This window comes from Leopardus geoffroyi, chromosome X, assembly GCF_018350155.1.
Source record: "Leopardus geoffroyi isolate Oge1 chromosome X, O.geoffroyi_Oge1_pat1.0, whole genome shotgun sequence".
Classification (NCBI taxonomy): domain Eukaryota; kingdom Metazoa; phylum Chordata; class Mammalia; order Carnivora; family Felidae; genus Leopardus; species Leopardus geoffroyi.
The window spans coordinates 4,401,313-4,414,157 of record NC_059343.1 but is presented as its reverse complement, the minus strand read 5'-3'; the positions used below and the strand labels follow the sequence as shown (position 1 = coordinate 4,414,157).

The 12,845-nt window shown below is 48.1% G+C and overlaps 1 protein-coding gene across 2 annotated transcripts in view; it reads left to right on the top strand.

The window, feature by feature from the left end:
* Nucleotides 1-12,845, top strand: part of LOC123594065 (pseudouridine 5'-phosphatase) — a 175,787-nt gene that overhangs the window by 79,989 nt on the left and 82,953 nt on the right. The window contains exon 4 of one of the 2 annotated variants that reach the window (XM_045470667.1): nt 2,731-4,472. The exons of the other annotated variant lie outside the window; for it this stretch is intronic. Coding sequence (XP_045326623.1) covers nt 2,731-2,907 — 177 coding nt within the window. The 3' untranslated portion in view covers nt 2,908-4,472. Of the gene's footprint in view, nt 1-2,730; nt 4,473-12,845 lie in introns of those variants that run through there. 2 annotated transcript variants of the gene reach the window in all.

Below are 12,845 nucleotides of genomic sequence, written 5' to 3'. Positions count from 1 at the left end.
AGGCTCAATCTCATGAACCGTGACATCCTGACCTGAGCTGAAATGAAGAGCTGGGGGGGGGGGGGGGGGGGGTAAGCGACCGAGCCCCCTGGGTGCCCCCGGCCGCTCTGGTTGACTTGCAGGCATCAAGCTGTCTCCGGCCCCGCACGCGGCTTGCTCCCACACTAGCCCGCCTTTCCTGCCGAGTGTCCTCCCACTGAGGGAACGCCAGGCTGAAAGGGAGGATCCTCAGGAACTTTCCCTGCCCCCGTGCCGAGAGCACCTGGGACGCCTTTCCTCGTCACTCGTGCCCCCTCCTTGTATTTCCCGGGACATACACAGCGGCGTCTGCAAAGGAGCTGTCAGGCGTGGGCGCTCGGCGGCGTTCTGGGTGGGGGACAGAGGTGTGGAGCCCTGTTTAGCAGGTGCCGCGGTTTCTCGGTCTGCCCACATCAATGAGCCTCCCAGATGCAGATCCCAAGGGATCACCAAAACCTCTTCCTCTCTTCCAGCCGACGTTTCACAGCTGGACTGCACAAAGCTCCCAAATTCTCGCAGGACACAGGGCATAGTTTAAAAACACGAGGCCACTGGACATTTCGGTGCCCATCCCTGACCCCACGTAAAGCAGTCGAGGACATTTAGAATGCAGTGAGGTCGTAACTGTAAAAAGGCAGGGACGGAACTGTCACCAGCAAGAAGTCTGAGGCAGAGAGCTAAAAAGACAAGCCTGCCCGTTGTCAGCCCACTCTGCCTCCCGTCTGATGGAGACCGTTGACTCAACGGCAGAAGCAGGGAACTTGAAGAAAAGCCGGAGGCCTTGTTAAGTTCTCGGAAGGAAGGCAGAGGAGCTAAGTGTCCTGTTTGTCCAGCTCTGTTTCTACTGCTCAAAGCCCCGTCTCCAGGGTAAACCAGCTTAGTCCCTGAAAGTGGCCCCCTGCTGAAGCCGGGGGGTCATTCTGATGCCCAGGAGCTCATTCAGCCCTGGCTTCTGCCCCTGGGGAGGGGGCCGAGGAGATCTCGGCCCAGCTGGAAAGGAAGGAGGGGGGTGGAAAAGTATACTTGCTATGGAACAGTGCAACAGGAAAGACCGTAGGAGTGTGTGTGTGTGTGTGTGCATGCGCGTGTGCACGCATGAGTGTTGGTGAGCGTGCATGTGTATCTGTGGGTTTCTGTGTGTGCAAGTATCTGCGTGTGCACGTGTGTGTTTGCGAGTTTGAGTGTGCATGCATGCATGCATCTCTGTGAGCGTGGGTTTGCATATCTGAGTGCTGTGACGGTGTACATGAGTGTGCATATATATGTCTCTGCGAGTTTCTGTGAGCATATGAATGTGTACATGTGTGTCAGTGAGGGAGTGTGGGCGTGTGTTTTCCACCGACCTACAGGCATGAGAGGATGCAGAACTCGTAATTCATGGCACTGACGCTGATGTCCGGGAGCCCCCGGGTCACCAGCGCAGTGAGCTGCGACTACCCGCTGGGGACAAGGTTCTCGTGATGAAGGCAGCACAACACGGGCCGGGTGGGTGGATAGGTGTGACCTTGGCACATGCTGGCACTTGTGAGTCAGCAAAGGACACAGCGGGGACACGGGGAGAGCATGTCGCAGCTGTGACCAGAGCCTTGTCTCCAGAAGTCTGGCCCCTGCAAGAATAGAACGTTACCAAGAGAGAATTCATGAAGCTGTTTCCAGGTCCCCAGGGAACTTTCTAGATGCGGGTCTCCCCTGTGCAGACAGTGATGTCCCTGGATGCGGGTCTCCCCTGTGCAGACAGTGATGTAGGATGACTGGCCGATCGACCGTTGCATGGATGTGAGACCTCTCGTTTGGAGAGACTCCTGATGGGAGCCATCCCGTGGTGCTGGTCACATGACGGGATGTCTAGGAGCTGCCTGATAAGCACTGTGCATGGACACCCAATTTTAAAGGTAGGCATCTTGGGGCGCCTGGGTGGCTCAGTCGGTTAAATGACCGACTTCACCTCAGGTCGCGATATCTCGGTTCGTGAGTTCGAGCCCCGCATCGGGCTCTGTGCTGACGGCTCGGAGCCTGGAGCCTGCTTCCAATTCTGTGTGTCCCTCTCTGTCCCTCCCCTACTCATGCTCTGTGTCTGTGTCTCTCAGAAATAAACATTAAAAAAAACCGTGGGTGCCTGACGGGGTGGCAGTCACCCCAATGACGTGGGTTCGCACGGTGACCTGAAGGAGAGATCACACGTGGCGGCACGCGGCTTTGGAGCCGAGAAACTTTTGTCGCACGCCTCAGCCCCGTACAGGCTCAGCCTTTCACGCCAGCGCTGTAACCATTCAGTTCCCAAAGTGCACAGCCTGACACACCACCAGCCATGAAGTGCGCTTGCATTTAAAAAGCGTGTCTCATGTGCCCGCACGATTTACTCTCCTGCTCTGAATGTTCAACTGTTGAAGGAACAGCTTCCTGGGATGCCAATAAAACAAAGTTTGACACCCGGCCTCCCTCTTTCCCGCCCCGCTGAGCCACATTTCGGTACGGAAACCTGTCCCCTCCAAAGTAGCAGCTGTGCGAAGCCCCACAGGACCACGCGTGTGAACGGGTGTGCTGGCCTCACCCACCGTGCCAGACTGGAAAGCCTGCACCTCGTTTCTGTCTCGGTCCGCACGGTGACACAGCCGACTGGGCATGTCAATAATAAATACCTTGAAAACCCAGTCTAAGCGCCTGGTTAGGAAAAAGGCTGTCTCAACCCTGTTTTTCTTCCTCACCCTACAGTGCCTCGTCTTTGAAGACGCTCCCAACGGCGTGGACGCGGCCCTTGCAGCCGGCATGCAGGTGGTCATGGTTCCAGACCGAAATCTGCAGCGCCATTTGACGTCCAAGGCCACACTGGTGCTGGATTCCCTGCAGGATTTCCAGCCCGAGCTGTTTGGTTTGCCGCGCTACGAGTGAGCGGCCCGCCGTGGCCGCGGCGCCCACCTGGGTGACCCGTGGCACCCAGGCAATCACCCCGTGAGCCAGCGGTCCTCCCAGCCCGTTATGTGTGGCTTCCCATCCCACGTGGGCTTGGCCTCCTCTGGCCCGTGCTGACAAACCGCGGCGTCACAGCTGAGACACGGCAAAGCAGAGACGGCCCGCAGCGCAGACCGAAACGCTCACGTGCATAGTCGTAGAGCGCGTGAATAAACACACAGTGTCTCGGTGTTTGAGGAATCCTGTAGCAGTCACACACGGCAAATGGACAGACGTACACATGCTTGTGAGCGCCTGTGCATGTATGTATATGTGTGCGTATGGACAAATACATGGGCGTTTATAGGTATGTGTTTACATACGCCCGTGTGTATGCAAATACTAACGTGTCCACCACAAAATGAAATTATATGTGTGTTCATTTCTGCCTGCCTTTGTAGTTTGTGTGTTTTTATTTTGTCTTCTTTTGTTTTGTTTTAGAGAGAGGGAGAAAACCATAAGCAGGGTCCACACTCAGCACAGAGCCCTATGCAGGGCTCGATCCCACAACCTGAGCTGAAATCAAGGGTTACAGATTCAACTGAATGAGCCACCCAGGAGCCCCTCTTTTACTTTTTCTAAATCCTAGCTGGAAAATGTAAAATATGCATACATATATGTATATGGTTACGTATATATATATGTATATATGTATGTACATATATATTTATATGTTTCCTATGCTATTTTCTTTCTTAAGTATTGGTCGTAATGTGCCAAAGGAGCTGATAAACGTGAGATGGTAATCGCGTTTGTTCTGCAATCTGAGTGGAAAAGCCATGTCACGGATGAGCCCTGAGAAATCATCCTCATTATCAGCAGAATTCACAGTCCTTCTGTGCCCTCAGAACCTCTCTGTGCACCTCTACTCAGACACCACCTCTGAACCGTGACATCCTGAGTTTCTTTTCAGTGTGAGCATACCTGCAGCTCACAACTTATTACGTGTACGTGCACGTCCACATCGGAGGATGTCCTTTCTACCTCAAAAAAATAAAAATAAAAAAATCATCCCCCGAGTCTAAAAACATGTATTCTTTCTAGCACAGTCTTCGATGCACATATAACTTGAATTCAGAGTGCATGCTTACCACGACCGAGAGCCTTATTAGCACATTTTTGGAATAATTCTACTTTGGCAGTGAGCTCCTTTTAATAGATTTACTTGATGTTTTGTGGTGGGAAAATTGAGAAAGGCACTGGAATATGTGAGAAGAATGCAATCCCAGGGTGCATCTGGCCTGCTGGTGTGTCACACATGGTCGTTGAGCGAATTTCCAAGTGCAAATGGTGGAAAAATGCTGGTGATGTATGTCAGGGTACATCTGTTCGTGCTTTGCCTCCGGCTGTTGACCAGTTTTGTATCCATTCAGAAATTCATTTCACCATTCACGATCGCCAGTGTATGGATCCGCTCTCTGAATTCTCCCTCAAGCTCCTTGTAACGTCTTACCGGATCCCTCGCCAGTTAATCAAGTTGAATAAAATCTTTGATGCTGGTTCGACATTACGTTCCTATGGGAGTTTCATTTCAACCTTTTTAAAAACATATATCCTCTAACAAACATAAAATATACGTGTCACTCTTTGACCTTTTTTCTTTTTTTTTTAAAGCCAAACAGTACTCACACCATAAAATGGCATTGATGTATTATAAGGACACATCGCTGTCTTTGCCTGCAACAGAGGCTGTCTGTGAAATGGTCACTTGTTGGGTTTGGGATCTCCTTCCAAAATATGTGTGTTTTATAGTTTTTTAAAAAATTTTTTTAATGTTTATTTCTGAGACAGAGACAGAGCATGAGCAGGGGAGGGGCAGAGAGAGAGGGAGACACAGAATCTGAAGCAGGCTCCAGGCTCTGAGCTCTCGGCACAGAGCCTGATGTGGGGCTCAAACTCGCACACTGTGAGATCCTGACCTGAGCTGAAGTTGGACTCTCAACCTACTGAGCCACCCAGGCGCCCTGGTGTGTTTTCTAATTCTTAAGCCATTTTGCATCAGTAACACAAAGAGCTTTCGTGCTTCTCTCAATGACGTATTTGTAGATCCCCGTGCACTTTCCCCTGGGGTAGATTTGATATCAGATACGTCGCTGTTACTTTTGTTCTTCTAACCAAGATGGCGGTGACACTCTTACTTTTTTGTACAAAGGAAAGTGCTGGTGGTTGGCCAAGGCACACCTGTTCTTGCTTATTGTCCTGCATCATGCTGATGGCTGCAGTGCCTTTTAGTGATGGGATCACACTAACCACCCATCCGTCTCACAGAGGTATAATTAAACACAATGGAGACCACAGTGACTCCTGTCGAGAAAGTTTCAAGGATCATCGTGCTTTCTTAGTGCACTAAAGTGTGCTCTATTAGGGACATGCAGGGATCAGGGGACTACGCAGGGTTGCCCTCACGGGCAGCTAGTGTTTGCCCATCCGCTGTACCTCTTCGGAAGCATTTGGTAGTGATGACGTCCCTGAGAGGTGATGCTGTCGGTCTGTTCTTAATTCCCCATCAGTGAAACATATGTAACATTTGGAAGGTCTTACTAATCACTGTGTCTTAGAGTTCTACCAATTAGCGCTCAGAGTTCAGCGACCTGTAGACAAGAGAGGAGGTCTAGCAGAGACCTGCTTTACACTGGAGAGAATTGTCTTATCAAGACATACAGTCGGTTGAGTGTCTAACCTCGGCTCAGGTCATGACCTCACAGTTCATGAGTTTGAGCCCCGCATCGGGATTTTGTGCTGACAGCTCAGAGCCTGGCGCCTGCTTCACATTCTGTGTCTCCCTCTCTCTCTGCTCCTCCCCTCCTCATGCTCTGCGTCTCTCTGTCTCAAAAGTAAATAAACATTAAAAAAAAAAAAAGATACACGATCGTTTCTGCTGTGCAACAGTGTTCAGTGCTTGGCCACTGAGGTTCCTGTTTCTTTGAGTATAATACTTTGATGCTGAATTTCCCATGCTTTGAATGGTGTTACCAATGTTTAAAAACAAATTTGCACTTGGAATGAGTTTTATAATAAAAAAAAAAAATTGTGTATCCATTCCTCTACTTAATGTTGTGTACACTTCCTTATTCCACAGGATGAAGTCCAGAACCTCTTTGGCCTTATACGAAGGCGTTCTGACCTAAGTTTATCCCTAGCGGTCTTTACAGTTATTATCAATCATTATTAGCAGCAGCAGCAGCATCATTATTGCCATAGTTTGTAAAGAGAAGATGAAGTGTGGTTTGGCAAAGGATTTCCAGTTAGAGTTCAAATCAGATCTCAGCTCCACCACTAGAAAGTTGTCACCCCCACCTCTGATTCCTTGCCCGTGACATGGGGGTAACGTACGCTCTAGGGTGTTGGGCTGAAGGAGTGACTGACGTCACACGTGGGATGGGAATAACAAACACAGAACTCTAGTAGTTTCCGTGGATTAAAGAGATTTGATTGACCAATGATATCTGGTGATGGAAGACCAGATAGATCTTCAGGACAGCTCACAATATTCTGGTTTCCCGTGAGTCTCTTTAATAGGATATTGTGCGCATAGCCCTTGTATGTCCTTCCTTAGCCACAGGATGTGATCACTATTGGAACTTTTCATCAGAAACACTCATCCGGATTGAGTTAACTCAAGAGAGATTATTTACGAGCTACGTGGAGGGCATCACAGGACACATACAACCAAGAGACACCGCATCGGAGGGTATTTATCAAGTGCGTACGCTGTGAGGTAGAAATGTGTGAGTTGCACCCACATCATGGTGCCGCCTCATCTGATTTGATTGCCCTTCGAATCAGCTAATTTGTTCCGTGCATTTTTTGACCCGAGTGGTGGTGAAAGGACTAAATAGTCACCTCTGTCTTCCTGGTTCTCTGCAGAATGGCAGGTGCCTCACACAAGGTGGTTTTGGAGACTGAAACTGTCCCATTAGTATTAAGGCATTGTATCAAAGCATTGCTTTTTGTTGACTGAAACCCACGATTACCAAATTCTGCGTGCATTTCTCCCACATCCCATGCGAAGTGAATGTTTTACATCAAAGTATTTGCAACTAGTTGCCATAATCTTAGTAATATATTTCTCTAGGGCATACAAATTATAAACAACTATTTAAATATTCTAATGTCTCTAGTCCCTTAACAAGCATGAGGCATTGGGAAACATGCCATCAAATATATGTACTTACGAAAAACCTGAATAAAGGGATGAGTTTGTGTCATATATAACACAAAGTCACTTAAAATGGCTTATTTTCAAAATCCATTCTAGGAAAGAGTGGGTATGCATTTGATACTCAAAGTCTGAATAAATTATGGATACATATTTAACTAAATAAGAGCTATCTTTGCTATGTTAGGTGGGTACTAGGTGGTAAAACAGACATTCCGTGTAAAATTCTACAACAAAAATGGAAACCAACTAATCAGTAAACTTGTATCATTGTTCCAGAAATCTCAGTCAACAGTGCTATTGAGTGTTCACATAGATGGATTTGATGATGACAGATTATCTCGGTTGTTTGTCTAAACATGCCCATTTCACCACTTTTTAAGGCTGGCTTCACTGGATGTTGAATTGTGGTTTGAAATGAATTTCCTCTTACTCTTTAAAGATACAGTTTCCTGTTCTATGGCTTCCATCATTTTGATTAAATTACCAGTTATTGGTCCTACATGTGTAAGCAGTCTGTCTCTTTTCTCCAGCTGCTGCTAAGATTTTGTTCATGGTCTTTGGTCATCTGAGGAATGGTTTGCTTTGATCCATGTGAACTCTGGAGATCCCCTGAGTCTGTGGCCTGCTTAATGTATCGCTAAGCCACTTGGTCATCATCTCTTCCAGCACGCCCAGGCTTACCTCTTGGGGTCCCTTCCACACACCCGAAGAGAAAAGGGTGAACTCTTGGCCGTGCATGTAGCCATGAATTGTGCACAGGCCTGGGCTGTGCCACCACCGAGAGGGCTGGGGGACTGGGGAGATGAGTGAGCTGGCAGGATGGGTGAGAAACTAGTGTCGGCATGGCCTCTGGGATGGCTTGGAGTCCCAGCACACACAGCTAGAAAGGATTAGAATTCTAACTTAGCCCCGAAGCCAGGCACAGTGAGAACCAGCCTGAAGGAGTCAGCCACCCAGAATCAGGTATACCAGAAGTCCAGAGAACCAGGAGGGCCAAGAACCTGGGGATCCACAGAAGGCCTAGCACAGAGCTCCAGCAGAGTCGTGTCCCTGGAGGAGACCTTTCCTTCTCCTGTGCTCTGTGGGTACATGCTGTATGTCTTCTCTGAAGCCAAACCCAAGACTCGCTTGCCTCTTGTAGAAAAGCACTTCCCTTGAGAACAAAGGCAAAGACACAGATAGTTGCTGAAGTATGAAAAACTCACGGAAAACAGTTTTAATTAGGATAAAGTATTCACATACGCAGATCACTTGAAAATTGCAAAACACTACATTTCTGCATAAAGTAGGTCGTCTAACGTGTTGAGTGCCATCGTGAGGAAGGCACTTTTTATTTATGAACGCATGTCCTCGCCTTTTGCTTTGTTTCTGTCTGCTGCACGTAGTGGCTGAGAGTACTCCCAGCTTCCCCTCTCTTACCTCCAAGAAAATGCACAGAAAATGATGTGCAATTAGGTTATGTAACTCAAAGGCCACTCCATTATGAAGCAGTGGGACTGAGGAGCAGGGTTATAAGTTATACTCCCTTCACGCTCCAAAAACATCGCTGTTCCCTACATAATTACCTATAACCACAGGGAAAGAAATACATTTTCTTGGTCGAGTTAAAACGATATTTGATGTTCCATTGTCACCAGTGTAGACGCAGCCCGTATGGGCTACATTGAGTATCTATCTACGCACGCTGTGTAAGGCAGGCAGGACCGAACACATACCTGCCTTAGCTGTACTAGCAATTTTTACCACGAAAAATACTGTCTGTAAACAAGTTTGAGATGCCAATTTAATTGGGAAAATATTAAGGTCTTGGGATGCTTCCGCTTGTCTATGCATGAGATAGCTCCCTCATTACTCTGGACTTGGGTATTCTCAACGTACCTTCAGAAAACACTGTAAAATGTCATTCCTGAGTGCCCTTTCTTTGCAAGTACTTATCAGGCCTGTGTGATGAGCTGTTTGTTCTCTTCTGATGTTCTTACTGATGCACAGTCTTGTCTGTAAGCAAGTCATTAGCCAATTCAAGACCGGAGTGGTGTCAGTAGTCGTCCATGGGTGTTTCTAGGCACACGGTAGCTCTTGGAAGTCATCCTATCCCTAGGCTCAAAGTTCCTCAAGAATGCCATGTGGTTATTCTGAGGGAGGGTGTTTTTAATACCTCTCCAGGTATAAGATCTGAGGCTTTTCACCAATCACTCCCCTCCCTTAAAGTATTTCCAATGTCAGCTCTATTTCTCTACCTCGATTTCTTTCCTCCAAACCATGATCTGCAAACGGCCCGTCCTACCATCACCTCACCACATCCAGGGAACAGTTGCTACTAAGATGATGGAAGTCAGCCTTGAGTGCATGACCTACATTGTTCCCAGGGTCCCAGGACAGGCAGATCGAGTCCTGTGACAGTGCCTGCAGACCCATATGCTGTCTCCTCCTTCATGTTAGCTGTGAACACTCATCCAACTTTCCCTGGCCAGAACCTCCTTGAAGGAATAGGTCAGAACGTATTCCGAGAGTTCAAGGGGAAAACAAGTGCCACCCAATTCCCCCTGTTTTATTTCCCGGCGATATAAACTGCATGGATATGGCCCAGATTCCTCCATGCGACATGTAATTTACTATGGGAGACACAGGAAGGAATCACACACCGAAAGGTGCAACTGTAAATTGTCATAAACACTGCAAGGTGCAAGAACAGAATCTAAGAACAGCAGTGGGCACCTAATTTAATTGGGGGGCTTACAGGGTCAAGGAGGGGGCCTCACTGTATAAGTGGCATTTAAGGTGAAATCAGAAGTCCCTCAAAGCCTGGCTGTTTTCTCAAAAACGAAAACATACATGGACCATACAACCCAGGAATTCATAATAACATATGTCCACACAAAAATTTGTACACAAGTGTTCACAGCAGCATTTTTTTGTAACCATCAGAGGGAAAAAGTAAAAAAAAAATCCTGGGTGGCTCCGTCGGTTAAGTGTCCCACTCTTGATTTCAGCTTAAGTCATGATTTCTCAGATTCGTGAGTTTGAGCCCCACATCAGGCTCCTCGTGTTAAGTCTACTTGGGATTCTTGTTCTGTCTCTCTCTCTCTCAAGAAAATAAAACTAGAAAACAAATTTAAGAACAAGAAGCCATCAGAACAGAAGGTCTTGGGAGAAGTTTGCTGTGTGATGAAATCCCACAAATGCCATTGTCTTTGGCACTTTTTACCAACAGTCATGTGTCTGTCCAGTTAGCACGTATAAAAGCATCTTCCTGTCTTCCTAACCAGTTATGTAACTTGGACAAATGATCGGTGAGGATCTCCACAGAGTATTTAGAGCGTGCCCAATGAATCAGTGGAGTCAGTCCATTTTCTACTATAAAATATATGCACTTTTAAATATCATTAGCCTGCTTAGCAACACGTGATGTCTGTGAGAAGAACCAACAAAGGTGACGGTGGTGGGAAGAAGGAGCTGAAATCACTTCATGGTTCATATTATGTTTCTCTTGACCTTGTGATTTTGTACTTTGGCAAGATACGCCAATCCTCAGCTCCGAGGAAAATGTGTAGCTTTGAGAACCTGGGTCTTGACAGATGAGAAGGAGTTCCACGAAACCAGTAGAAGGGAATTGGTGGGGACATGTCGGGGAAGCATGAGGAGCATTTCATGAAAGCGAAGGTCACCCTTCCAGTGCTGCTAAGATACCAAGACAGATGTGGATGGAGAACGGACGTGGGGCTTGCTTATCTGTCCCGGAACACATCAGCTCAGGGGACTGGTGGGGGTCAGGAGCACATGGCACAAGGGTAAAGCGAAGCAGACCCAGGAATGGAGAAGGCTCTTGAGAAGTTTTGCTAATCAGGGAGCAAAGAAATGGGGCTGTCACTACGGGGTGAGAAGGACGCAGGAGGCAGTGCTTAGTCTTTGTTGAGGTTTGATGTGGAATAAACGCCTGAGAGCAGAAACACCAGAGCTTCTCAGCCCCAGACGGTGAAGCGTGCCACACAGGCTCCTTAACTTTATCCCATCGGAGGTGCACGGAGTTGCCATCTTTCAAGAAATGAGGCCTCCTGGAGAAAGGGAAGGAGTCAGGGGGCTGGTCTGGTAGAGGTGAGGCAGAAAGGAAGGACCTCCCCATGAATCACATTGGCATTCCCTCCCCCGCCAAATCCATTTAATCCCACCAATCCAACATAGCCCGCTAACTAAAATTCTTTCCCATCGCCACCCTCCCTAGTTTTTTAGATGCCACTCATCAGAAGAGATGTTTGTTTACCACTTCAGCAAGGAAGCACACCTGTGCTTGCAGGATTCAAGTGCCCCCCAAATTCTTGCCGCCGTCCAAATCTCACTTCCTGCACCGGAGGGAGCTCATTCCTGCTCTCTGCTGCTCTGCACAAAATTCCATGCTGACAGCTACAAACATGTCCATTAATCCCCTTGCAAACACCCGTGAGAACGTGACTGCCCTCTTAACCTCCTTGATGAGACTGCTCCCTCCTCGTTTTTAGCTGAGAACTGCTCACAAGAGGGAATAAGGTTTTGATGCAGGAGGGTAAGGAGTGAAGGGCTTTTGAATAGGAAGCTTGGGAGCAGAGGAGATAGATTTGAGTGGGTACTTCACAGGACGCTGGAGAGGTTGAGGGTAGTAGGAGTCCAGATGGGAAAGGAGGGAGGAGGGGGGCTACAGAGGGGAGCAGGGTCACAGGAAAGGGACAACCTTGGGCATCCACAGTCTCCTTAGTGCTATCTCCTATGATTTGATTATTTTGTGCAGGAGGTCAGTGTGCCCATTGGGGCCTGCAGTTAGGAAACTTTGAGCTGCAAGGAGCCTTTCTTAAATATCAGAGGAACCCAGTAACGTTCTTTATAGTCTAGCACTGCGTGCCTGGTCTTGTTTCTTCAAGCACTTGGTGTTTTCTTTGTTTGTTTTTTTCCTGGAATACTCAGAGCCTGCTCTGTTCTTTGAAAACTCAGCAAAGCTCTCACCATGGCCAGCACAAACACAGCAAGATCAGGTTCTGAGAAGTGCATGCCCTCAACTGTCGGGGAAAGTGAGTGCCGTGATCTTTTGTTGTTGTAACAGCCTTTTTATAGAGATGCTTCCCAAGGCAGTGTATTCTTTTGCGTCTAGCCCTGTGGCAGCAAACTTTCAATTCAGCTGGTTCTTCTCAATGGTGGGCTTAGATCGGGCCAGGGCATCCTGTCCTAAACCACTTCCTAGGGCAGGCGCCAAGCTCTGGGGTGGCAGGGATGCCTACAGCTCAAACTCTGCAAATGAGGGTGATCCACGCTGGACCAGTTTTCCTGGGAAGTACAGATGGGGCTTGGTGTGCAACCCTAGTTCATAAAACAAAACAGAACAAATCTTGTCTCCAGACCAATGCCCACAGGTGGGGCTGTGACACAGAGCCCAGGCATTCATGGCCACGAGATTTCCTCTGTGCTGAATGTTCAGCCTTGTTTGGACAAAGTATGCAAATGGGAGATGGCTGTGTGATATTCTTTGCTGGGCCTCAAGCCCTGCCCTTACCTGTGGGGTTCAGAGGTGGTACACTGACAGAAGGAAATCTATATACACCTCTTAAGATTGCACACACATACACACACGCACACACCTAGGTGCCTGTAAAACTGAGGAAAAGGGGCGCCTCGGGGGCTCCGTCGGTTCAGCATATGACTTCAGCTCAGGTCCTTATCTCGCGGTTCACGAGTTCAAGCTTCGCATCGGGCT